Source organism: Spea bombifrons, chromosome 2, assembly GCF_027358695.1.
Source record: "Spea bombifrons isolate aSpeBom1 chromosome 2, aSpeBom1.2.pri, whole genome shotgun sequence".
In the NCBI taxonomy this organism is placed as follows: domain Eukaryota; kingdom Metazoa; phylum Chordata; class Amphibia; order Anura; family Pelobatidae; genus Spea; species Spea bombifrons.
The window spans coordinates 135,556,027-135,582,913 of NC_071088.1; the positions used below are offsets into that span (position 1 = coordinate 135,556,027).

At 46.1% G+C, this 26,887-nt stretch overlaps 2 protein-coding genes across 3 annotated transcripts; both read left to right on the plus strand.

Moving 5' to 3' along the window:
• The first annotated feature begins 1,126 nt into the window (after positions 1 to 1,126).
• Positions 1,127 to 7,650, plus strand: LOC128474308 (protein Atg16l2-like). Its single transcript, XM_053456615.1, has 2 exons — positions 1,127 to 1,306; positions 7,435 to 7,650. The coding sequence occupies exons 1-2, from the start codon at positions 1,183 to 1,185 to the stop codon at positions 7,635 to 7,637; spliced, it is 327 nt and encodes a 108-aa protein (XP_053312590.1). The 5' UTR covers positions 1,127 to 1,182; the 3' UTR covers positions 7,638 to 7,650.
• A 574-nt stretch (positions 7,651 to 8,224) lies between these two features.
• ATG16L2 (autophagy related 16 like 2) lies at positions 8,225 to 22,849 on the plus strand. Of its 2 annotated transcripts, XM_053456612.1 has the most exons (17): positions 8,225 to 8,514; positions 9,020 to 9,093; positions 9,465 to 9,707; positions 9,986 to 10,051; positions 12,472 to 12,552; positions 12,875 to 12,934; positions 13,445 to 13,553; positions 13,908 to 14,013; positions 15,072 to 15,142; positions 15,817 to 15,885; positions 16,864 to 16,984; positions 17,242 to 17,347; positions 17,506 to 17,655; positions 18,718 to 18,765; positions 19,894 to 19,995; positions 22,532 to 22,713; positions 22,756 to 22,849. In XM_053456612.1, the coding sequence occupies exons 1-16, from the start codon at positions 8,389 to 8,391 to the stop codon at positions 22,623 to 22,625; spliced, it is 1,626 nt and encodes a 541-aa protein (XP_053312587.1). In that variant the 5' UTR covers positions 8,225 to 8,388; the 3' UTR covers positions 22,626 to 22,713; positions 22,756 to 22,849. The 2 variants fall into 2 exon arrangements, with proteins under 2 accessions (XP_053312587.1, XP_053312588.1); XM_053456613.1 differs by lacking the exon at positions 9,986 to 10,051.
• The last annotated feature ends 4,038 nt before the right edge of the window (positions 22,850 to 26,887 follow it).

A 26,887-nucleotide genomic window follows, 5' to 3' on the forward strand; every position in this document is an offset into this window, starting at 1 on the left:
ACACTTGCCTTCTCCCTCCTTGCTTTACGGTCTCTCTCACATGCCGGTCCCCAGTCCTCGCTGCCCTGGTCTCCTCAGCTCTTGGACTTTTGTCACAACCCTTCCCCCGCCTGCCTCTCTTTTCTCGTACCCCACAAAACCCCCAGGGGCCACAATCACACATTTCCTGCCCCCGGATCTCAATTTCCAGGCAGGGCATCATGGGGATCACGGGCTGGGAGGTCACAGGGTTTTACCGGACCTCCCGCTAGAGAATGTATGCGCAGCTGACACGTGGTGACCTCACTGTATGATGGGATATGACATCATATCCTGCTTCAACACATCACAAGGTGGTTGGGCAGGTAAGGTAGGTGGACACTCAGGCCCCACATCTAACCCGGCCTCCCAACAAAGGTGTCTCAGTTCGGGCGCCTGAAATATTGGGGGTTATTTTGTGGACAAGTAACAATAAATGAATAAATGTTGATTTATTGTGAATTAGATGTAATGTAAGTTTTACTTTACTGTGGGGTTGGTAGAACAGTCTCCCAGCAGAAGTGGTAGAGGGTAATACAGTGAGAGGATTTAAACATGCATGGGAAAGGCATATGGCTCCTGAATCTAAGACGAGACCAACGACCGGTAAAAGCCTCTGCTGGTTTTACAAAGGTTCTCTGAGTGGCGACTACGCTCTTTATGTTTCTTGTGTTTAGAACTCTATGCGATGATTGGACTCTAGTCTCCTCCTAAGGCGGACCTAGATTTGGTGACGTAATTGGGCGGGTTCCGTATACGCTCAGCTCCTGAGTTTATGCTGTAGGGATATGCACCAGTGGGCGGACTTGTACCTTAGCTCCTCCCCGAAGAGAACCGCCCGCGTTCCCGTGACGTTAGCGGGCGTGGCTTTGAGTGTTACAATGTCTCCGGCTGTTTGTTATGATTTTTCAGACTTGTCCAGAATTCGCCAGCAATACGCCAATCAGCGGAGTCGGGGCCCCCAGCATGCAGACTGAGAGCCCAACCAGGGGCCCCAGCGTGTACCCAGACACCACAGCCAGGGGCCCCAGCGTGTACCCAGACACCCCAGCCAGGGGCCCCAGCGTGTACCCAGACACCCCAGCCAGGGGCCCCAGCGTGTACCCAGACACCACAGCCAGGGGCCCCAGCGTGCAGACTGAGAGCCCAGCCAGGGGCCCCAGCATGCAGACTGAGAGCCCAGCCAGGGGCCCCAGCAGCAGAGCGCCATGGAAATCCCACATCATCCAGCAGCTGAAGCAGAGAGATCACAGCCAGAAAACCCGCTTCAAGGATCTCATTCACACCTGTGAGTAGCTGCTAACATAGGCAGTAGCGGAGTACACTGACAGCGCAGCCGGGGGATTCCTTCTTATTAGATTACTGCTTCTATTAGTGGCTCAGTGAGTAGACTGCAAGCTCTTGGGGTGCACGGAGTCCCAGGCGTTTCCGGTTTGCTGCAGCGAGCGGAATATTCCTGCGTGTGATAACACCGAGAGAGAAAGTGATTTCTGTGATATCATTAACCCCTCATATACCACAGGATACATACATACACACCTATATACACACGTAGCTATACATACATATACATACACACACCTATATACATACATATACACCTATATATACACACGTTTGCCGGTAGATCCCCCTCCGTCTAGTCGCCCGTTTCTCCTGCTTTAAAGACTCAAGTCTTAATCGGTCGTTTGTCTCGTCTTAGATTCAGGAGCCGTATGTATTATCCTCTACCACTTCTGCTGGGAGGTAGTTCCACTTATCAACCACCCTCTGTAAAGTAAAACTTCTTTACGTTCCATCTCAGCCTCTGACTCTTTAGCGTTGGATCTCAGACTATTTTTCTCGCATTTCTCCTCCTTTGGAATAAAAGTATTTGGAGTTTTGTTCATTTTATCAAATAATTAAAACTGGCGAGAATTCCAGACTCTAATCCCAGCATCGCTTATTCTGCATTCAAAGGAGCTCTGTCTGTCTGTCTGTCTCTCTCGCTCTGTCTGTCTGTCTCTCTCGCTTTGTCTGTCTGTCTGTCTCTCTCGCTTTGTCTGTCTGTCTCTCTCTCTCGCTCTGTCTGTCTGTCTCTCTCGCTCTGTCTCTCTCTCTCGCTCTGTCTGGCTGTTTGTCTCTCTCTCTCTCGCTCTGTCTGTCTGTCTCTCTCTCTCGCTCTGTCTGTCTGGCTGTTTGTCTCTCTCTCTCTCGCTCTGTCTGTCTGTCTCTCGCTCTGTCTGTCTGTCTCTCGCTCTGTCTGTCTGTCTTTCTCTCCCCCATTAATCTAGGGTAAATGCCAAATGAGTTTGTACTGCACCGTGGTATATGGCGGTGATATAAATCAATGACCCAGCGTGCTCCGCACCCCCCATCCTAATGAGAGGTGATAGACGCTGAGTACCCCCGCGGCACTGCATGGGTTACAGCCGGTCGCAGGCAAATTCTACAATCCTCGAGTGTTTACCCCGCCGGCAAACCCTGCGAGTAACCAGGTCCGGGGGGGGGGGCGGGGGTTCAAACATTATTTTTGGAAACTGTCATTTTAGATTTCTGACACTTTTCAGAGAAGGTGGTAGATGAGTGGAACTGGCTCCCAGCAGAAGTGGTAGAGGTTAATACAGTGAGGGAACTGAATCCGATTGACTCAGCTCTGGGTTATGAATGAATTCTCTCCGTATTATCCGGGGCTTTTATTCATAGGATTCCCCCCCCTCCCCCGCTGGGGGCAGCTTTACAAACATTATATATAAAAAATCGCATCGTTTCTCATCATTCTGGCAGTTTTTGTGGCTTTTCTCGCTTGGGTTGGAGTCTGGGTGCCGTTTAACGTCTGGGTGCGGGGATCTGCGTGCCGTTTAACGTCTGGGTGCGGGGATCTGCGTGCCGTTTAACGTCTGGGTGCGGGGGTCTGCGTGCCGTTTAACGTCTGGGTGCGGGGATCTGCGTGCCGTTTAACGCCTGGGTGCGGGGATCCGCGTGCCGTTTAACGTCTGGGTGCGGGGGGTCTGCGTGCCGTTTAACGTCTGGGTGCGGGGGGTCTGCGTGCCGTTTAACGTCTGGGTGCGGGGATCTGCGTGCCGTTTAGCGTCTGGGTGCGGGGATCTGCGTGCCGTTTAACGTCTGGGTGCGGGGATCTGCGTGCCGTTTAACGTCTGGGTGCGGGGATCTGCGTGCCGTTTAGCGTCTGGGTGCGGGGATCTGCGTGCCGTTTAACGTCTGGGTGCGGGGGGTCTGCGTGCCGTTTAGCGTCTGGGTGCGGGGATCTGCGTGCCGTTTAGCGTCTGGGTGCGGGGATCTGCGTGCCGTTTAGCGTCTGGGTGCGGGGATCTGCGTGCCGTTTAACGTCTGGGTGCGGGGGTCTGCGTGCCGTTTAACGGCTGGGTGCGGGGGTCTGCGTGCCGTTTAACGGCTGGGTGCGGGGGGTCTGCGTGCCGTTTAACGTCTGGGTGCGGGGATCTGCGTGCCGTTTAACGTCTGGGTGCGGGGGTCTGCGTGCCGTTTGGCGTTTGCGTGTGATTTCTCACACGGAGCCGTTTGCGTGTAACGCGTGTCTGCTATTCTTTGTGCTGAGAAGCCGGTTATTGTCGGCAGAATTAATTATCTCCGCCTTGCTGGGAACTCAAAGTATGAAAACTTCTGGAACCGTGCGCCCACCCCATGCGTGCTTAAATTCCTTCACTATATTACCCTCTACCACTTCTGCTGGGAGGCTATTCCACTTATCTACTGAATTCCTGGGTGTTCAGGGTAGGGCTAGCTCTGTGATGGTTCTCTGTATTGGATCCGTTGGGACTTGATATTTACCGCTTTAACATAAATGCCAACTGTCCTGATTTTGCTGGGACTGCCTCCGGCTGTGCTTCTTACCCACAATTGTTATTCATACCATAGCTGGTAACTCGGCACTTTTGGTGGGCCGAAGCTGCTGCGATGTCATACATGTTTTTATGGCTTAACGTGTTTCCTGAGAACTCCTAGTATGTACCGCCTCCTTCGGTTGGCGGTTTCTCCTGGGGTTAGTGAGACGGAGGCCGTCTGTTGGATTTTTGGTGTTCAGGTATCTGTTAGTGAGAGACCTTTGTACAACAATACGGTATATGTGTCAGCAGCTGTAGAATGGGGGGGGTTGTTTTTTTTTATTTATTTTTTGCATGATTTTTGGGCAAATTTCTGGAATATATTTGATGCCTGTTTTTACGAAATCGGCAATAAAAAAAAATGTATTAATAATAATAATTATTATTATTTTTATATTAAAATTTTATTCTTAAAGTTTTTTTTTATATAAAGTTTTTAAAGAATCCAGAAAATGTGCAAATTAAATAAAAAATGGAGCTTTTTTTTTTTTGTAAATGTATATTTTAGTATAGGATTTGGTGTTGGCAGAAGAGAAGGGGATGGAGTGACCTGTCGAGGTTGAGTAACAATATCGGGATAAAAGCCGTGTTTTTAACACTATGCTGTATTATGGCGATAATTACTAAAATTACACGGACGGGGAAATTAAATATTCTTCAAAAAGTGGGGGAAAAAGAACCCAAACTGAGGTAGGAGGTAGAAGCTGCAGCCCTGCCGCTGCCCTCCTCCACCCTCCTCCACCACCGTCCAATGACCCTTGCCACTGATTGGCTCCTTCAAACAGCCAATCGGTGTCATCAATGCTCCCGTTAAGCTTCGGGCCTCTCCTGAGGTTTTATAGATTCTCGTTGCCGGTTTGGATTCAGATGCATGCTGGGAATTCTCTGCGTCGTCTGCGGCTTTTCCATAAAGATTCAGACTTTAATCAGTTGTTGGTCTTGTCTTAGATTCAGGAGCCGTGTGCCCATCCCATGCATTCCCTCACTGTAATACCCTCTACCGCTTCTGCTGGGAGGCTGTTCCACTTATCTACCACTTTCTCAGTAAAGTAAAACTTCCGTGAGTTGTACCGAATGCACCGGTTTTTATACTGCGGTCCGATCTGTGAATGTATGTGTAAAGCGAGACTCCCTGAATACTTGTCCATGTTCTCTTGCTATACGTGTCCAGCTTGGGGGGCAGCTCCAGCCAGGGGGCCCAGTAATATGCATTTGGAAAAACGCCCGATGAGGGTGTCTCGTACCCGGGAACTTTCCTGGTGTGGCCCACCCTCATGCAAATTTAAGGTGCTTGGAGCTAGTACTGCCCACTTGAGTGTGTCTGTCTCCACCCACATACATGGCCACCCCTTCCTGTCGGTAACCCCACCCATCATGAAGTCGCCCCAAGGCTGGTAGAAAACAGTGCTCGAGGGCGTATTCACTAAACCCGAGCTCTGCGGGCGAATCGAACGTTCAGACTCGTTCTGGAGCTTTTCCTCCGATGAGGGCTGAGCCGGGTGTGATTGAGCTCAGAGCTCGGGGGGTGATAATGCAGAGTGAGGCCAGGGAGTTCAGCTCTCCTGCAGACTCCTGATTTAGTGGATATGCCCCTCCTGCCTAGTGCTTAACAACTGAATATTTTCATTGTTTTCTGCCAGAGGAAGCGTCTATCCAAGTGAGGAAAAGAGGAGTTCAGAGGTTCTCTGCAGCGGATCACTGATCCCTAACCTCCTCCTTCCTCTCCTCCTCATCCGAAACCGGCTGGAGGACTGGATCTTCTCGCATACAGACATCCTAACACACACTCACTCTAACATACAAACACTCACTCACTTACTCTCTCTTCTTCCCTTTTCTCTCCTTTCTGTCTTTTTTCTTTCTTTTTCCTTTTTTTCCCCTTTTTTCCCCCTTCTCTTCCCTTCCCTTTTTCCCCTTCTCTTCCCTTTCATTTTCCCCCTTCTCTCTTACCTTTCCCTTTCCCCCTTCTCTCTTACCTTTCCCTTTCCCCCTTCTCTCTTACCTTTCCCTTTCCCCCTTCTCTCTTACCTTTCCCTTTCCCCCCTTCTCTCTTACCTTTCCCCCCTTCTCTCTTACCTTTCTCCCCTTCTCCTTTCCCTTTCCCCCCTTCTCTCTTACCTTTCCCTTTCCCCCCTTCTCTCTTACCTTTCCCTTTCCCCCCTTCTCTCTTCCCTTTCCCCCCTTCTCTCTTCCCTTTCCCCCCTTCTCTCTTCCCTTTCCTTTTCCCCCCTTCTCTCTTCCCTTTCACTTTCTAAAAACAGAAACTAGAATGAATGCCCGGAATGCTGGGAATGTGCCCCGACACGACACGTCCCCGAGTACTCGCTCTTTCGCACGTTAGGGGAGAGTTGAATTGTTTGCCATCCCGGATATACAAAAATACTAAAAAGGGCCCCGGAACCCATTGCGGTCGGTTAACACAAGAGCTGACACTCTAAAAGAACATTAGGAAGTTCTCTGTGGGTATATAGTTATCCCCGGATGAGTCCTCACGTCTTTGGTTAATCGGCCCGCAGGGCCAGGGCTGCCACCGCGTGGTTAACAGCTTTGTGCATTAAAGCAAAATAATGATCTTTAAGGGATCATTTTGGTAAAAAAAGAGAAATATATATAATTTATACTTTATTTATGAAATGTCAATATTTTTAATGTGTTCTGTATGCTTACAGGAATTTATTACATTACAGTTTAGGATGTTTCGGGATATTATCTGCCCCCCCCCCCAACATAACCGCGCAGCACCTCCACCTCACTTTGTGTCTCTGGGGAGCCGAGGCTGAATTAAAAAAACAAACAATAATAATTATTATTATTATTATTTGTTTTTTGGTTTTTTTTTTGCGTGCGCTGTCAGAAGGAAACACCGGAGATTTTAAATATTAAAGAGAATTTGGAGAATCAGCAATGTTACCCGTCCAGCAAAAACCCCAACAAAACAAACGTAACTAAAATAAGGAACATAACAAACATAACTAAGATAAGAAAAATAACAAATGTAACAAACATAAGAGTCATAACAAATGTAACTAAAATAAGAAACATAACGAGGCTGTAAACGCAGATCATAAAAATGCAGCTTCGCGGGATCCCCCGACCTGTGTCTGCTTCTCAATGTCTTGGTTTTGCGGGCACTTGGGGTCAAGAGCCGGTTGGGTTGGGTGGTCCTCGCCCTGCTACTCGCTGCACCCCCAACAAAGGTCTATTTTATATATTATTATATGTATGATTATATATTTATACGCCGCTGGCGTATCTTCTCGGTTATATCAGAATCTATACTGATTTCAAAGTGAATCCTAACAATTTCCGTAAAATTCAACAATCTGCCCTAAATTTCAGCCCCCGCGTTCCGTTCTGTGCCCGTCAGTAAGTAGCATTTACGCAGCCTCGATGAACTTGAAGCAGACGTTCTGGATCCTTTGATGGAAGACCCTGGTTTCTCCAACGCTCTTTTATTTTATATATATATATTTTTTATTTTTTTTTAACTGTGAATCCTGCTGCGTTTTTAAATACTCATTCTGTCCGCTTTTGCTTTTGTTGACCTTGAACTTTTTGGTTTTCCTCCCTCTAGATAACAAACTTTTGGAGAAGTCGGGTTTACTGAAGCAATGGACTGAAAAGCTCCAAGCGGATCCCGTGGGATCTCCTCCAACCCACTTCACCAGGTCAGCACTGGATCCCTTAAGGGGCTCGTATAGAAAGATCAGCATCTGGCACCAGCCAACCTACCCAAAAAAGCCTCTAAAAAAAAAAAAAAAAAAAGTATTTGGTTGATGGACCGACATATTTTAATTAATCCATTTTTAGTAAAAAAAAAAAAAATACAAAATAATTAAAATACTAATAATAAAAAAAAAATGTAAATATCCCCCAAGGATATACTATGTGTTGATAGGTTGTTTTTCTTGTGACATAATAACCACTTGAGTCGCTTACTGACCCTTTATAAACAATAATAAACCTATAATAATAAATATAATAAATGTTATGTTATATATCGTTTATATTAAAGAAATATATAGCCCCCCCGGTGGGTTTGTCCCACGGAATGATATTTGTAGCTTGTTGATTTTTATTTTCTTGATGTCTTTAAACTCTCCCGTGGACGTGACCTCGCCGATAGTTTTGGTGAGTTTGTTTATAAGTCAGAATGACGCTTTATTTCTCGTTTTCCTGAAAATCATTTTAAGTATAAAAATATTGAAAAATATATACGTGTGTCTGTGTGTGTGTATATATATATATATATATAATTTTTTTTTATTATTATTATTAAATGCTTAGTTTTTGTTCCACATTGTGTGTGTTTGTGTGTACATCTACAGAATCTCCCCCTCCCCCGTACACTTGCAAGGGGGGCAGCACATATTTTTAAAGGGACCTCTGCAATTTTATGCATTAAAGTACCGGGCGTCTCTTTAAGGGCTTATTGCATATCCTATAATGACTCGGATACAGTCGAGGTCCGGTATAAGTGCGTATAGCGTTGGTGCGGATCGAGGGTACCGTGATAACAGCCCGCCCTATGGCCCATGTCATTGAAAAACCTTTGGCTTGCAGGATCCCCTCTGACGTCTCGGGACATCAATGTGCGACGGAGGATGCCCACCCGCAAATGGAAATTGAGGAGCTCGAAAACTACAACGGAGAAGTATGAAGTGGGCCAGTGGGGGCAAATCATAGTAAAAGAGCGCACCGCACAGGGTTAATCCTATGCTCATTAACGCTTTACTAAGATTATTAGCATTATTTATTATTATTTATATTACTTTATAATGAAGTCACAGGCCGGTTACTCACCCAGCTCTGTCTTCCAGTGAGTTTTTATTATTTTTTTTTTACTAGCAGTATACTATGGCTGATATCCCTGCTTGAATGCAGGTGACTCGGTGAAGTTTCCATAGGGACTGGTATTACAGTGGTTTGGGTAACACATTTGGTGAGTCACTACAGAGAATCATCATGACGGGCTATTAAGGGGTTAATATTACAAGAGCTCTATAAGAAAGTAGTGATTTTTGGCATCCCACCGATCATAGAATTCACCCTCTATATGTTTGAATATACAGGTTATTAATATATAATATATATAAATATATATAATTTTTTTTTTACGTGGTCACATGTCCACTCCTGTTATATGTTGTGTGTTGCAGTTGGCCTATGAAGCTTGCACTCTAAAGAAGCAGGTACTGGAGCGGGACAATAAGCTGAAGCAGCAGAGTTGCAGGTAAACAGCCCTCGACCAGCTGTAACTTTTCTAGCGCGGCAGCCTCTCTCCTGTATGAAAAAAGTAAATGCCAACTATTCCGGGTTTGTCAGGGCAGTCCTGCTGCAGCAGGGGGCATCTGGCCGAATCCCCTGCGTCACATGTGATTTCGGGAAAGATGGAATTATAATTCCCCTGATTTCTGCCCCAAAATGACACTCCAGCCATCCAGCTGTGTGCCCCTTCCGGACCCCTGGCGCGGAGAGCACTCTCATTCTTTTCAATGCGGGCGCTTCAAGCAGCCAATCGGTGCCAAGGATCGCCAGACCCCGGTTTGCGGCTACATTTAGGTTCCGAGATGATGATGAATGCTCCGTATTTGTCATTGGCAGTATAAAGGAACTCCAGGAGGACGTGGAGGCGCGCTGCGCCCAGCGGGACTGTCTGTCGGAGGAGGCGCGGGTCACTGAGATCTCCAACCGGGAGCTGAAGGAGAAGTACGATGACCTCCTACTCCGCAGCCAGGGCCTGGAGGAGACGCTGCGGGAAGAGGAGCTCAAGCAGCGGGATCTCATCGAGACCATGACCAAGCAGAAGGCCCTGGAGGCCGAGAACCAGAACCAAGTTAACGAGAGGTTGGCGCGCGTGGCCTTCACCGGGAACCACGTGTTCAGATGCACAGACCCCCCAGCATTTGGAGTTCGGTGGGGTGGGAGTGTGTGAGGAGCGAGTGGGGCCGGAGGCATGGTCACCTTTGGGCACTCCTATGTAGAGCGGCTCAAGTTGACCAAATGGGAGCCGTAATGGCGATCTGCGCTCTGACATCACAGACGTCCCCGTTTCTTCTATTAATGTCTTCCAAAATATTTCTCAAAAACATCTAATCTTTTCTTTTTTTTTTTTTCCCCCGAAGGATAAAAATAGATATTTGGAGGCATCACTGCAAGAAGGCTTTGAGGAAAACCGTGAGCGCTGAGAGGTAAGAGGCCATTAAGCCTGGTCAGACTCTTTGACTAATGAAAGTCTATGGAGGAACGGACTTCATTAGCATCGCCATAAAGCATCAGCTCAGTGTGGTGTTTGAGTCAGGAAAGTCCCCCAAAATATCACATGACTGACAGCAACGGCGGCTCCAGGTCTGCAGATAAAGGGAGATTATTGGGACAGAATGAAATAATCTTGATCATCTCTTTTTTAACCCTTTGGCTTCTAGGGAGAGCGACAGCACATCACAGATTTTGTTCTCAGTGTGGTGGCCGTACCAAGTGCCGTCCATTTCTGTCCGACTGTAAGATTTTTTTTTAGCGCACCTCCTGCCGCTCACCGGAGTGCAGTTTTTTTCACATAATTTACTGGAGTGATCACGCGTCTGCGGTCTGTCCTCACCGTGGGTTTTTTTTTGTGGTGTGGCTGCTAATCACATTCAGGGTTATAGCCGTTGACACCCCTTCCTGATTGGTGCATGTTCGTTCATTCCCAAATCAAAATGATTTCTTAAAGAGAAACCATCACACCTTCTGAAAGTGTTTGATACGTGTTCAAAAGTTTGGGGTCGCTGAGCTGTTTTCATGGAAAACAAGGAGATTTCTGGCTTTAACATAATTACAAAAGGGTTTTCTATCCATTGGAACACAGGAGTGATGGGAGTGATAAAGGGCCATTGGAACACAGGAGTGATGGGAGTGATAAAGGGCCATTGGAACACAGGAGTGATGGGAGTGATAAAGGCCGTTGGAACACAGGAGTGATGGGAGTGATAAAGGCCATTGGAACACAGGAGTGATGGGAGTGATAAAGGCCATAGGAACACAGGAGTGATGAGTGATAAAGGGTCATTGGAGCACAGGAGTGATGGGAGTGATAAAGGGCCATTGGAACACAGGAGTGATGGGAGTGATAAAGGGCCATTGGAACACAGGAGTGATGGGAGTGATAAAGGGTCATTGGAGCACAGGAGTGATGGGAGTGATAAAGGGCCATTGGAACTCAGGAGTGATGGGAGTGATAAAGGGCCATTGGAACACAGGAGTGATGGGAGTGATAAAGGGCCATTGGAACAGAGGAGTGATGGGAGTGATAAAGGGCCATTGGAACACAGGAGTGATGAGAGTGATAAAGGGCCGTTGGAACACAGGAGTGATGGGAGTGATAAAGGCCATTGGAACACAGGAGTGATGGGAGTGATAAAGGGCCATAGGAACACAGGAGTGATGAGTGATAAAGGGTCATTGGAGCACAGGAGTGATGGGAGTGATAAAGGGCCATTGGAACACAGGAGTGATGGGAGTGATAAAGGGTCATTGGAGCACAGGAGTGATGGGAGTGATAAAGGGCCATTGGAACACAGGAGTGATGGGAGTGATAAAGGGCCATTGGAACACAGGAGTGATGGGAGTGATAAAGGGCCATTGGAACAGAGGAGTGATGGGAGTGATAAAGGGCCATTGGAACACAGGAGTGATGGGAGTGATAAAGGGCCATTGGAACAGAGGAGTGATGGGAGTGATAAAGGGCCATTGGAACACAGGAGTGATGAGAGTGATAAAGGGCCGTTGGAACACAGGAGTGATGGGAGTGATAAAGGCCATTGGAACACAGGAGTGATGGGAGTGATAAAGGGCCATAGGAACACAGGAGTGATGAGTGATAAAGGGTCATTGGAGCACAGGAGTGATGGGAGTGATAAAGGGCCATTGGAACACAGGAGTGATGGGAGTGATAAAGGGTCATTGGAGCACAGGAGTGATGGGAGTGATAAAGGGCCATTGGAACACAGGAGTGATGGGAGTGATAAAGGGCCATTGGAACACAGGAGTGATGGGAGTGATAAAGGGCCATTGGAACAGAGGAGTGATGGGAGTGATAAAGGGCCATTGGAACACAGGAGTGATGGGAGTGATAAAGGGTCATTGGAACACAGGAGTGATGGGAGTGATAAAGGGCCTCTGTACGCCTATGAAGAGATTCCATTAAAAGTCATCCCATTCCAGCTACAATAGTCATTTACAACATTAACCCCGTCTGCGCTGAATTTCTGATCCATTTCATCTTATTTTAATGGGGAAAATTTGCTTTTCTTTTAAAAACAAGGCGATCTCTAAGTGACCCCAAACTTGTGAACAGTAGTGGGAATGTGTTTTTCTTCTTCAATAGATTATCTGTTTCTCAGGAATTTGATGGCAGATGAGAATTGTCGGCCCCCTAGATCCTTTACCTCCGTTTACGATAGCCTTGTGCTTATCCCGTGCATTTTTATTTTAACCTCTGCCCTTTCTACTGGTTGGCCGTTCCCCTCATGTCACTGTGATTATTTAGAAAATACTATTTTTCCGTAATTTGCTATGGTTCCGTTTATCGCGCTACCTGCTTCGTGACGCCTCCATGTTTTTTTTCTTCCAGTGACGTCGGGTCCCACGAGCACAGGAGTCCGGATCTAACGGATTCCCCGGAGGGCGATAAGAAACCAAACAGGAGATTTCGGTACGTTCCATTACTCCCCGAATCCGCTAAGAACGCTTAGTAGCCAGCGAGGTATTATGGCTAGCGGTGGTCCCTCTGCTTCGTAGCCTTTGTAGGACTTTGCCGTGTCAGCACTTCCTTCTGGCTCCTCGTGTCCTCAGGGCGCCAGGATATGACATCATAAGCACGGCGTGTATTTCAAACAAGTTGGCCAATAATGTTCCTTCTTTTAGCGAATATTGGATTTTGTTCTAGAATGCGAGGCGCCTCTCGTCTCTCCGTCTCGTGTTTTGTTGATTGTTTGAAAGGATTTATGGTTGATCCCCTTCCTCGTGTCTTCCAGGTCTCAGTCCATTCCCCTGGGGCCCTCCAAGATCCTCAGCGCACTTAGAAGTTTCTTTGAGTAAGTACAGATTTTATTTCATATAAACCTCGCCTCGTTTGGAAGCAGATCGGCCCCATCTGGCCCTCGTCTGTTCTGCCCGTTTCTCCTGCTGGAAAGACTCAAACCTTAATCAGTCGTTGGTCTCGTCTTAGATTCAGGAGCTGTATGCCTATCCCATGCATGTGTTCATCCCCTCACTGTATTACCCTCTACCACTTCTTCTGGGAGACTGTTCCACTTATCTACCACCTTCTTAGTAAAGTAAAAATATAATTCTCCACCAGTAAAGTGTAGATCTGTGACAGGACTGGCTGTACAACTTCCCTGATCGTGATGATGATTTTTGCTCTGTTTTTTTTTTTTTGTTAGTTTTTTTACTTTGCTAAGAGGGTGGTAGATAAGCGTAAACATCACAGGCTATCCTGAAGATGTGACCGAGCACTGACTAAAGTTGGACAAATGGGTCTTTTCTGCTGGCAGAGTCTGATGTATTTTTTTCACTTATTTAACCCCTTGTCGTGTACACAGCTTTAATACCAGAAAGGTGCAGGGGGACTCGTCCGGCCCTGAGGACTGGCATCACTCTCCTACCGTCTGTGTGATTTGCTGTCTACCCCAACGAGCGCTCTGCAACAAGGCAAGTCATGTTTAACCTCTCGTGGGAAGGCACTCATTCCCTTCTTTTAAGAAACGTGTGTATTTTTCTGCCATCGCTGCCGGGTCTCCATGCGCGGAGCAAACCCCCCCCCCCAGCTGCTGGATTCCAAACCCCCCCCCCAGCTGCTGGATTCCAAACCCATCCCGTCCGTACAATTAATCATGTGACATGTGGAACCTCCAAGGTCATATGGACGTTCTTCTCCGTGGTTCTATCACCGTCATTCATGTGGCCGGCGAGACCTCCATGGAGCGAATTCTCCGTAATATTCTATTTTAATTTTCTGGTATTAAAACTACTATTTTTTTTTTTCCTTATTATTTATATCTCCAGGAGGTTCACGATTCTGAAGTTCACGCCGTCAAGTTTTGTCCCAACTCGAGGGTTGTGGCCACCGGAGGCGCTGACCGAGTTGTTAAGCTGTGGGAAGTCACAGGAGGTGAACGTCTTTATTTTCATCCTGATAAAACTATAGTAGTTGTTATTTATTTTTATTGCTTTTTTAGGATTTTTTTTTATTTTTTTTTTTTGGAATAGGAAATTTACTACAAAATACTACCGTATATTATGTATGAAAACACCATACATCAAATATACCATATACAGCAAACCTACAGGCTCCTGCAATGTATGCTGCGGTGGGAAGGGGAAAGCCGCCCTTTAAATGATCTCTGTTGCGGGGTTAGTTAGCCTTTTGCTGCAAACCTTACTACAGGATCAATACTTTCATTCAGAAGTTTCATTCACCGAAGGTCGCGTATATCTTTGATTAATGGAAAGGAGCCATGAGGGGGAAAAATGTAAATAATAATAATAAAGATATATGATTGGCCGATGGATGGATTGAATGGCCGCTAGCCGCGCAGAAGCGCGTATCTGTTCCGTACTCCTTGTAGCTAGCGGCATCTAGTGGCTGAAAAAGGAATTGCCGCCTCACGCCTTCGACTTCTAACTAATTTCCATCAACCCAAAAGCTACTCAAATGTAACTTTTTTTTTTTTTTTTTTCATGCTGCCTTGTGAGTGCCAATTAACCCTTTGGCAGGCAACTTTACTTTTTTGAATTAACCTCCACCGTTAATATTCTCCCCCCAGGATACACAATGGCCTCTTTGATCCCGTTACCTCTTGTGTAATATCTCCACCTCCTTATAGATTGTAAGCTCTTTGAGCAGCGCCCTCCTCGGCTTTTGTTTCAAATTTTATGCGATGCACTGCTTGTTATGAACTGTTCATTAATTGTACAGCTCAGCAGAATGCGATGGCGCTATATAGATCAAAACATAAAAATGTAGGCAATTAGGGCCTTTTAAGAGTCCTTATATGGAATGTTTGGAGATCCGTAAATCAGACGCAGCAGATCTCTATTGTGGACGTAATATTGTAAAATGTTTTTAAATCCCTAAATGAAACCTGAAGTGAAAGCTCTTCAGACGATGAAGAGTTAAAACACCATTTCCCGGTTCTATGTGTTAATATATATAATTATTCTCTGCAGGAACGTTACAGGAGCTCCAGACCCTGGAAGGGAGTCACGGGGGGATCACGAGCATAGAGTTTGATACTTCTGTAAGTATGAACATACCCTCTCTCTCTCTGTCTGTCTCACTCCCTCTCTCTCTCTGTCTGTCTGTCTCTCTCTCTCTCTCTCTCTCTGTCTGTCTCACTCTCTCTCTGTCTGTCTCACTCTCTCTGTCTGTCTGTCTTACACTCTCTCTCTCTCTCTGTCTCTGTCTGTCTCTGTAAGCATGCGCACCGGGCCCTCTTTCCCTGAAGTATTGGTCTGTCGGTTGTAGTTTTGTCTGATGCTTTGAATGTAGGGACTGTGAGAAGCGATGCGGGAGCAGCTGATGCTTTACAAATAAGAGATAATAAAGCTTTGAGCTTTATATAAAAATAAAGCCTCTTTATTTGATGTTTCTGTGTAACTTCCGTATAAATAATACTTTTATCGTCTCTGATGACTTTGCGGCAGTTACTGGAATCACCAGCAGGGGGCAGAATCCACCGTATCACCCAGCGGACATCAAAGGAAACTGAGTTTGAAGCGTGGAGTTAAAGGGACGGGGGGGGGTATATTAAGATGTAGTGTCTGATTTACTACTCTCTTTACTGCCCCCTTAAATAGATTTTTTGCCCCCCCCTCAAACTCATCTGTTCCGCACCGTGACGCTCATCGCCACTGTCCTCTAGTAAATCGCTATGGAAACGCATTCCGACTTCTTGATTCTTCCGTATTTTAGGGTCATCATATTCTCGCGGCGTCGTTTGATGGGGCGGCTCATCTCTGGAAAACGGACAGCAAAGCCAACGTAAGAACATTCACACGCGCCAGGCCTGAGTCCAAATGCATACACGCCAACTGCACTGTTTGCTGCGGGGCAGTCCTGATTTTCAGAGTGCGGTCCTGGTTTTGCAGAGGGTGGGGATCATGGGCTTGTTGGGGAGATCATCTGCGATGGGGGTCCTCGTACGCTCGCTGTGGCTGCCGCCTGTTACTGATGTGCGGAGCGCGTCACCTAAACGGGTTTTAGAAAACACGCTTGTCTTTGCTGGAGCAGAACTTCAGCCGCCATAAATCAAGAGAAGATATTACCTCGTCTGTGACATCATCACACGGCGCCATCTTCTCCGTTGTAGAAGTTGTATGTGCCTTTTGGGGATGTCAAGCTGAGACCGTACAAACAAATATTGTTCTCGCTCTCTCTTCTGTTCCTGTTTGCTCTCTGTTCGTTCTCGTTTGCTCGCTCGCTCACTCCCTCCCTCTCGTTTGCCCGCTCGCTCCCTCCCTCCCTCTCGTTTGCCCGCTCGCTCCCTCCCTCCCTCTCGTTTGCCCGCTCGCTCGCTCCCTCTCGTTTGCTCGCTCCCTCCCTCCCTCTCGTTTGCTCGCTCGCTCCCTCCCTCCCTCTCGTTTGCTCGCTCGCTCCCTCCCTCCCTCTCGTTTGCTCGCTCGCTCCCTCCCTCCCTCTCGTTTGCTCGCTCGCTCCCTCCCTCTCTCTCGTTTGCTCGCTCGCTCCCTCCCTCTCTCTCGTGTGCTCGCTCGCTCTCTCCTGGTCTCCTTGTATGCCATATTGTTGTCACAACCGCCTGCATTGCATTACATATGTTTATGTAGCGCTGTTGCAGTAGGTGAAAGTGAAAATATTTACCAAAGACAATTAAAATGGCGATAATTTTAACACCCGTTACACACGCTGTCCCTTAAGACCGTCCATGGCATAAGCGTTTATATCGTATGGTAGTTTTCCTCCCCGTTGGAAGCCCTCATTGTCTTGTTTCTTTGGGGTTAGGACTCTCTCACGGGGCATAAGGGAAAAGTGACAGCAGCGAAGTTCAAGATGTGCCCCCATCGGGCCGTCACCAGCAGCATGGACCGGACAGTGAAGGAGTGGGACCTGCAGAAAGTGGCCTGTAAGTGACTTGGAGGAACTTCTATCCGTTCGAGAGCTTAGAACTAGACCGTAACTCGGCTGCAGAGTTAAAATCCTTTGGGAACCGTCTAAATGAGCGGACCCCGATATCCTTTAAAGCCTGTTGTGGTGATTCTATGTGTTGACTCCCCAAATGTTACCCAAATACCCCCTGTGGCTTATCCAGGGTTTCTTCTATAAAACCTCCAGTTTGTGTTCATCTGGCTATAACATACGTGATTATTCTCTTCCTCGCAGGTATCAGGAGTATCTCCGTGTCCTCTTACTGCAGCGACGTGGTCTGCTTGGACACCATCATCATCAGTGGCCACCACGACCGGAAGATACGGTTCTGGGACAGTAGGTAAAGCCCCCCTCCATGAAGCCGTCATACTGTTGGCGAAACGCGTGGGCATTTAAGATATTGATTAGTGTTTTAGTCCCAGTCCAAGCTGAGGTGGGACGCGTCTAGAGCAGCTCTGCCCCCCATGACGATGACGTAATAACCGGTGGTCTCCTCAGGTCTGAATGCTGCATCAGGGAGGTGACTCTGGAGGAGAAGATAACGTCCCTTTTCTTGGGCCAGGACCAGACCCAACTCCTCAGCTGCTCCCGCGATGACGCGCTCAGCCTGATCGACCTTCGCACCGGGAACGTCCACCGGGTTCTCAGGTAAGGCCAGCGAGCGGCCGACGCGCAGAGCTCTGGCTTCTCTGGAAGCGCGTGATGCTTTGGTAGGTCGACCATCGTGGGAAACTAACTTCTGCGTCAGCCGGAGAACTGCCGGTCACGCTGCTTTTCACCAGGTGGTGATTGATCCTCAGCGGCGCATTCACAGATATTATAACCAGAAACTTCTGTACCCCGTGGTGATCGGTCCAGGAGAGGGGGCTTTTTTATGGCTAAGATATGCGAATGAGGCTCTTAGTTATTTACGCTTTCCTTGTTGCTATGGACGCGGGGCATTAAATACAGCTATTTGTAACAGACAGCGCGTCGATGGCCTTGAACCCCCCCCCCCAAGTACAGTGCTAAAAGCCATTAATCGATGGGGTCCTGTGCTGAACCTAAAAGGAGTCCAAAAGTGAAAAGGTTCTGTGGGTAGTTTGGGGTCACTTGGAAATTTCCTTGTTTTTAAAAGAAACGCACATTTTGTCCATTAAAATAACATGAAATAAAAATCCAGCGCAGACGGGGTTAATGTGTAAATTACTATTGTAGCTGAAACCGGCTGATTTTTAATGGAATCTCTTCATAGGCATACAGAGGCCCTTTATCACTCCCATCACTCCTGTGTTCCAGTGGCCCTTTATCACTCCCATCACTCCTGTGTTCCAATGGCCCTTTATCACTCCCATCACTCCTGTGCTCCAATGGCCCTTCATCACTCCCATCACTCCTGTGCTCCAATGGCCCTTTATCACTCCCATCACTCCTGTATTCCAATGGCCCTTTATCACTCCCATCACTCCTGGGTTCCAATGGCCCTTTATCACTCCCATCACTCCTGGGTTCCAATGGCCCTTTATCACTCCCATCACTCCTGGGTTCCAATGGCCCTTCATCACTCCCATCACTCCTGTGCTCCAATGGCCCTTTATCACTCCCATCACTCCTGGGTTCCAATGGCACGTTGTGTTCGCTGAGTTTTAAGTTTAAATATAATTGAGAAGCATTGCTGTCTGTGTCAGTATAATTTATTATTATTTACTGATTTTCCATGTTCTCCTACAGAGCTGATGGATTTAAATGTGGGTGCGACTGGACCAAGGCCATATTGAGGTAATATTTTGAGATATGTCGAAGAGTTTTTTTACAGAAAACAGAACTTTAAAAAAAAAAAATACTTCAAAATAATGCGAGTCTTCTTTGTTGTCCCCTTTTTTTTTTGCCTCCTTTTTTATTTAATCCCCTTTACAAATATAATGTTGTTTGGGAAACGGATAATTCCTTATCAACCCAAGGGAAAGAAGTCTTTAACCAAAGGCGAGACCTTTTTCATTGGGCCAACATTGAAAAAGCTTTTGGGAGACCTCAGAGGTCTCTTCTTCAGATGTAACGACAGACTAGGGAGCAGGAGGCATCAAATAACTATAATAAATGGATTTAAAAAAGTGGCAATCCACATCCTTTTCCGTTCACATTAGGGATTTGCCGGGAACATTTAATTGTCATGTGACGCAAAAGCTGCCACTTCTACTTTTGTTGCTATAGAAACGGGAACATCTTCTTAAGGTTTTGTGTTTTTTCGGTCGTAAGAATAAAATGCCGGCTCCTCAAAGCTTCTCTCCTCTCTCTCTGATATATGTCCCCCGTCAGTTTGGTCTCTTGGGCTGGTTCCCCTTTACGTGGTGTCCTCTTATCGACAGAGAAGAGATCCAATCGCAATGTTTTTCTTATATTAAGAAATTTGGCATCAGAAAGCAGAAAATAGAAGCGGGTCGTTCCCACGGCCCTCCGACCTTTCTGTTGATGAGCGGATATTGAGTTATTCTACGTACTCCCCGGGTTCTAAAACTTCTAATGTTCCCTGCGCTGGTTTTATTTATTTATTTAACTTTAACACCAGTTACTTTATTTGGTGGCCCTCGGTGAAGTCCGGCCGCGTCTCCCCCGACACACCGCGTATCTTTCATATCTCTTCTCAACATGGATCCACGCGCAAGGCAAATAAATCATTTCTGGTACCGATCCAAATCCCCAGCCGTGGGGAGGCTGCGGGGGGTATAACGGCTATGAGCGAGGAGGAGATCCTGAGACCACAGGTCCTGCAAAGTTATGAGGTCTTCTAGGGAAATCCTTGCACAGAGGTTTCCCGGGGGGGGGGTTGTTTTGTCGTTCTGGAGACGTGTATCGGACGTTGGGTTCCGTGCTGTCACATCCTCACGTTCTGTCTCTTGTGTTCTTCAGCCCCGATGGAAGCTACGCCATTGCCGGTTCTGCAGATGGGACCATCTTCATATGGAACACACAAACCGGGCTACTGGAGCGGAGTCTGAACGGACAGCACAGGTAGGACGCGTTATACGAGACCCGCGTCTGGTAGATACGCTTCAATCCGCGCATCGTATGGACCTGTTCAGCCTGCCTAGACTTTTGTCCTTCGACGTGTCCCAGATTAAATCCTGGAGAGAGATCAAATACCAGAGAGAGATCAAATCTCTCCCTCACATTCTGCACTATGTTTTCTTATTTATTTTTTTAACCTTGATGGGGGGAGGGGAAGAATTAAATTTTAAAAAAATTTTTTATGTATATTTCTAGTGGGAGGGGCATGAGGTTTTTGGGCACCAATTTTAAAGAAAACATTTTCTGCACTTTTTTTTATTACTTATTTAATATATTTTAAGTTTTTAACCTTCGTATTACACGAATAATCACCCATTGCCGTGTTTGTTTCGGGCGAATATTCGTGTACGTTCTTCATGTTCGTTTTCTGCCGGCTTTCTAGCAGGGGTTAATACGGGGTTAACGCGGTAACAGTACGCAGCAGCTTTGGCGCCGGGATTTTAAAGTTCTGTAAGAGCGACACAACCGATCTGAGCAACTTGGCCTGAGCAAGGTACACCTCAGAGCAACTCGGCCTGGGGAGACCATTGGCTTTGGCGCCAGGAGTGAAAGGTCCCTAAGTGCGACTCGATTGGTCGCTGGCAGGGGCAGCTGCTCTTCATTCATTGATGCCAGAGGAGGGCCCAGCTGGCAACCAATAGGAGGTCATACGGATTCCTGTTCCCGTTAACCCCTGCTATGCTAGGAAGACTTAAGTTAGACTAGAGGCAGTGACTTGTATGGGGGGAAGGGACCAGGGAGGTAAGTTAGGAGATTCTTCGTGTACATTTACCCGTCGCCATATTACTTTATTCGGTATTTGGTTTGAACAACTAAAACGCACCATTCGTGTTTTTCATGTTCTCCCAAATATGAATGCACAAGTCTCATCCTTATGATGTGTTAGTGACATCACTGGAGTCTATTATTTATTCATTGTATTTCATTTTAATTTGTAAAATTATTTTTTTCATTATTTTTGAAGACTCACTGCTGCTGGTCACAGAGTGGTTAGCAAGCAGGGATCCATTGCCTTGCTGATCGCAATACCAGTAACTTGTCAGAGTTCTCTGGGAACACTTTTACATTGAATGGGGTTTCTGGGCTTTCTCCGCCATTCTGACGTAATCAACGCTACATCGGGTCCGTAAGCAGGAAGCGAGCGATGCTTACTCATGCTGACTAGGGAGACTCCAGACTGCCTAATCTCCTGCATAAAAACCATAGGACGTATTATTATGTCCCTGGTCACCTAGGGCTTGTTCCAGAGGGAGTAATGATACGTCCTGCGTCACGGATGGGTTTTCCAGCAGAATTCCGTGGCGTAACTCAATGTTGGTGTTTACTCCGATACACAATATACAAAGTGCTTTGCTGTAAATAGGCATTGTTTTCATTTTGTTGGATTAGAGGTTGACTCAATAAACCTTTATCTGCAGATCTGGAGGCCGCCATTGCTGTCAGTCATGTGATATTTTGGGTGCCTTTCCCGGCTCAAACACCACACTGAGCTGATGCTTTATGGCAATGCTAATGAAGTCCGTTCCTCCACTTGACTTTCATTAGCCAGAGTTGATGAGTGATTAAGACTGAGCCATTCTATTGTTTCCCACAGGCAGTATAATGAGGAGTTGGGGTGTTTAGTACATTGGGATCAGATAACAGAGCGAGAATTCATACAAATGGCTGCCTGAAAACATTATCTTATGTAAAACTCGACCTGTTTCAAGAGAAAACAACAAAATGTTTTTGAAAATGTATTTTTAATACTAGTAATAAAAAAAAAATCTTTCAATTCTGCCAAAAAAATCTACTACCGCATTGTTATACACAGGTTTATCGCGATGCCTACGTGACTGCTCACATCTTATTCTGCGGTATATTTCCGCTTGATGATGTCGCACGGATTGCACAAAGCGTCTTTTTGTTGAGAAATTTTTAAACCCTTCGGGATTATTTCGCAATAAATCCACGTAAATCTTAAATCCGATTAATTGGATGCTGATGCGTAACACATTCGGATTAAATAGAAATGGCCGTGCGGATCGCTGATAGGATTTCCTTTGAATTATCTCCCGATCTGTGCGTCAGCGCCGCGCTCGTACCTTTCTACTATTAACTATTTCTGTTCCTATGAACAACAAAACTCCCTTTCAATGCATTTGGGGGTTTTTCTGCACCAGTAACCCTTCCATTGCAGGTAAAGTCCTGGGAACATCCACACAATTTGTAGACCGTATAATAACCCTATTACAACCTAAAATTACATGTGATGTAAAGAAGTTTTACTTTTATTGCGGAGGTAGTAGTTAAGTGGAACACCCTCCCAGCAGAAGTGCTACAGGCTAAAACAGTGAGTTTGGTACCCTGTGTAATGTAGTAGCACATAACACACAGATGCATTTTAAAGCAATATATTAATATTTAATCAATTACCTAGAAATAACTCTTTATTTTGCTAAATTCTTATTCTTTTGTTGTCTTTTTTTTTCCTCCCCAGTGCTCCGGTGAGTGCCATCACGTGGTCCGCATCCGGGGACTACGTGGTTAGCGTCGACCGAGGAAAGAAGGCTGTCCTGTGGAGTGAATTCTGATTTATTTAAGGACTTTCCAGGAGTCCCTTCACCTTCTTTGCAGTGACACGGGGGCCCCTATGGCGGGTTGGAGTGCTAGCTCTTCAGGTTCAATCTTTTTTTTACTCTTTCTGCCTTCCGGGTTGTAATATTCTCAATCCCTGACCTCGCCGCTTTAGATCAGATTGTTTTGTGGACAATGAAGCATTTACCTCCAGCCAAAGATCTGAAGTCGGAGACCTCCCAGCACCTTCGGGCCGAAGTCGCACCTTTATAGTCCCCCCCCCCCCCCAAGACCTCACATTCGAGGAAACCAAGTCGTTGGGGTCGCACTTTATTCATGGACCATTACCGGCTCATCGCGGACCCCTAAGGGGTCACTAAATGCTCATTTTTACACCCAAAGGGAAATATTATATGTTTTTTTTCTATCTCGGTTGATTGATCTGGACACGGGGGGGTCTATTCACTAAAGAGAGAATTGCGTTTGAGCTCCTTGACTTGTCCCTGTAGAATGTATTGTAAAATCATATATTTCTTTATCCTTTGACTTATACATTATACAGGGCCAGCTCAGGCTGTTTCTGGAGCCGCTTGCCCGTGTTGGCACATTGTAATGAATAGTAAAGGTTCCCTTTAGTGAATCAGGCTTATTGGTTCCGATTCATCGTTATGTTGGAAAGTGTTTGGGGAAGACATCCGTATTTATTGCTTATAACATATATGCGCTTTTACAGTAAAAACCAGGGAAAACGATTTATTTTGATTTATTTTGGCCAATGCTCGGTGCCGGAAGCATCATCTGCTGCCCGCCCTGACGCGAAACCCAAAACTCTCCGCTCCTTTACTTCATTACCAGAAAGTTACTGGGAACAAAAGAACGGAGAATCCCAAATGTACATCATTTATAGAACATTTTTCTTACCCCGGGTGTCACGGTGGCACATTATCAGCTCGTAGGAGGAGAACACAAATGCCCTTTGGCACTTTACACCCCACCCCGGGGGGGTCCTGCCTTCAAACACGTTCACTTCCTGATAATGTTCTCCTTTCCCCTCTCCTCCACTCGTTCCCCCTCTTGTTCCCCTTCTTGTTCCTCCTCGTTCCCCTTTCTCCTCCTCCTTGTCCCCTCTCTCCTCCTCCTCGTTTCCCCATTTATATATATATATATATATTTATATATATATATATATCTTAAAATATATATATATATATATATATATATATATATAATTTATTTTTCCTCTTGCTGTTACTCATCCTTCACAGTTGTTTTTTTTTCTTCCTGCTGAAATCTCTTACAAGAGATCCCACCGCAAGAAAACCTTCTCACTTAAGTAAATGAAATTGTAGAATAATATAAGATTTTATAATTCCCATCCACGGACCCCGAGTGTTTGCCGGGCAGCCCTCTGTCCCCCTTTAATTCTTTTAATATTATATATTTTTTTTTTTTAGTATTAAATTACATTTTGGTCAAACTGTTTTGTGCGCAGACCTGATTTCACTTGCTAAGCAGAACTAATTTCTAGAACACCAGTAAAATAATTTTTTTATGCGCTACGGCAGCCGGAGATCTCCACTCCGATAGCTGTATTAACCCAATCACGGCTGATGCCTTCCCGGGAATATTCTAGAAGGGATTGAGCTTTATATTAAGGGAAAAGCAGATTATTAAATGCATCTGTTGAACTGGGAAAATTTATATACGGTCTTAAATGGGTTAAATGTCTTTTTTGGGGGGTTTTTTGTAAACGGTTGTGTGAATATCACAGATTGACAAATCCCCAGAGATAGCAGTTTATAATAATATAATATCACGCAGGCACCTTTTCACTGGTCGGGGAACATAAATTAAATGTACGTTTTACTTGTATTAACCGTCTTATCAGTTAACGTCATATCATTCATAAACCCGAGCTTTTTAATGTGCGTATATGTTAAGGGGATATTGTCTTGTTCTCTGAGAATATAGTCCGGACCTGTGATACTATTTTGTGGACCAGCAAGCAAAGAGTTAAATGCAGAGTCCGATACGCTTTCAGAACCTCAAAGGTCCCTACATATGAAGGAGATCTGATGAAGGAACTTCTGAGGATCTTGGAGGATGATGGGACTCTTAGTGCGTCTGGGTCCACCCTGATGGGTTCCTCCAACAAAGAAGGGTTGAGCTGGCCCTGTATAATGTATTGTTCAATGGGTGATTAAACTGCATTATACCGGGCCAGCTAGGATGGGTACAGTTTCCTTCAAGACTTGGTGCCTTCAAAAGCAATTTTTTTTGGTTAAAAACAAAAAACATCCCGTGGCTTTATCTTTTATTTGCTCTCGAGGGTCCCCGTCGCAGAATCTTGGAAACGATTCCCGGGTTATGTTTACAAAGTCTCTCCAATAGTTTTTTTTTATTTCTTCGCCTCTCTCGTGTATAAATATTTATAAAAGCCGATTTGTGTTACAATTGCTGGTTGATTGTAATTTTGTATATTTAACGCGATGCTCTGATTGCACCTGCGCAGTATCGCAAAATCTTCTGTATGTGCAACTGACTTTTAGGATCTTATTATGAAAAACCTAATAAAAATGTTTCGCGCGGAAGGTCTCTGTTATTTTATTTAGTATTTTACCAGTTACAGAGCGGTGGGCTTTTCAGTGAGTTTAGGGTTGCTGTCGTCTGAGTGTAAGGGTCGCTGTCTGGAAAACATTATGACCACCTGCCTAATATCGTGTAGGTCCCCCTTTTGCCGCCATAACAGGCCTGACCCGTCGAGGCATGGACTCCGCTAGACCTCTGAAGCTGTGCTTTGGTATCCGGCACCAAGACGTTAGCAGCAGATCCTTTAAGTCCTGTAAGTTGCGCGGTGCGGCCCCCATGGACGCGTCCGGGTGCCGCGTGTTCTCCAGGTAAGCGACGCACCTGGCCATCCACGTGATGTAAGAGAAAATGTGATTCATCAGACCGGCCACCTTCTTCCATCGCTCCGGGTTCCGGTTCTTCTGCTCACGTGCCCGTTGTAGGCTCTTGTAAGCATTAACCCCTATGTGAAAAAAGTAATTGCCCCCTTAGTTACTAAATCATCCAATTAACAAAGTAATTGATATCTATCAGAAATCTTCCAGACTAAGGCTCCGTGACTCCAACGAAGCTCGGTGAGAACCGTTAGCTACAAATGGAGAAAACAGTGGTGAGCCTTCCCAGGAGTGGCCGGCCGACCAAAACACCTCCGAGAACTCATCAGTGGCTCGTCCGGGAACTTACAAAACAACCCAAACTAACAAAAATGGCATCCATTGGGGAGAGTTTAAAGACAAAAAGCACTGCTGACCAAGAAGAACACAAAGACTCGTCTCGCGTTTGTCATAAAACATCTTGATGACCCCCAAGACTTTTGGGATAATCTCTGGACTGATGAGTCAAAAGTGGAGCTTTTTTTGAGGAGATCTGGCGTAAAATCACAGCATTCCACAATAAGAACATCATACCAGCAGTCATCGATTTGTCATAAGTGATGGAACCGTGGATTCTGACCATCAGTTCGTGACCTAAAGCTCCGATTGAGACCCTCAAAAACCCCCCAACGTGGCTGAATAAAAACAATTCGGCCAAGAAGTGCGGCCAAAATTCTTCCGCAGCCATGTCGCAAACGTTGGGTTGCAGTTGTTGCCGCCAGGGGCGTCACAACCAGTTATTAGGTTTAGGGGGGGCCGATTACTTTTTCACACGGGTGATACAGGTTTTGATTAACTCTTTACCTTCAATACATGAAACGATCATTTAAGAGCTGCTCACACGCGTTGATACCATGTATGGAGAAAAGAGAACCCTGTAATCTGGGTGCTTTAACGCGTTCGCCCCCACACAACATAGCGCAGGAGAAGACAATGGCCGCCGTTGTGTGTCTGAGATAAAAGCCTGATTGTGTGGCTTTCTTTCGCTCCTCGGTTTGACAATAGCTGCCGTGATGTGAAGATGGACGTCGTGTTATCTTATGTAAGACCTATAATAACAAACGGAAAAATAATAATGGTGATAACGTGAAAAGATGCACCGGATGAGCGCATGCACGAAAATGAAAAGCAGAACAGATCCCCTTTTCATACGGTATATGGAGGGAATGGGGTGGAATAAATGGAAAGTAAAAATACACGGGAGGCTGATGCGCTGCCGGAAATACAGGCTGGTTCATACAGGAGAGGGCCTGCATATACAGTACAAAAAGGATCTAGTCAGGAGGGTAATTGTGTCGAATGTCCAGGTTACACAACGCCTGGTGGCCATAAGTGGT

Excerpts from the sequence above, each read along its gene's own strand:
- LOC128474308 (XM_053456615.1), top strand. The coding sequence starts at position 1,183 with ATGCAGACTGAGAGCCCAGCCAGGGGCCCCAGCAGCAGAGCGCCATGG. Across the intron at positions 1,307-7,434 it reads CAAGGATCTCATTCACACCT|ATAACAAACTTTTGGAGAAG; the intron begins GTGAGTAGCTGC and ends TCCTCCCTCTAG.
- ATG16L2 (XM_053456612.1), top strand. The coding sequence starts at position 8,389 with ATGGCCCATGTCATTGAAAAACCTTTGGCTTGCAGGATCCCCTCTGAC. Across the intron at positions 13,554-13,907 it reads AACGAGCGCTCTGCAACAAG|GAGGTTCACGATTCTGAAGT; the intron begins GCAAGTCATGTT and ends TTATATCTCCAG. Across the intron at positions 14,014-15,071 it reads GCTGTGGGAAGTCACAGGAG|GAACGTTACAGGAGCTCCAG; the intron begins GTGAACGTCTTT and ends TATTCTCTGCAG.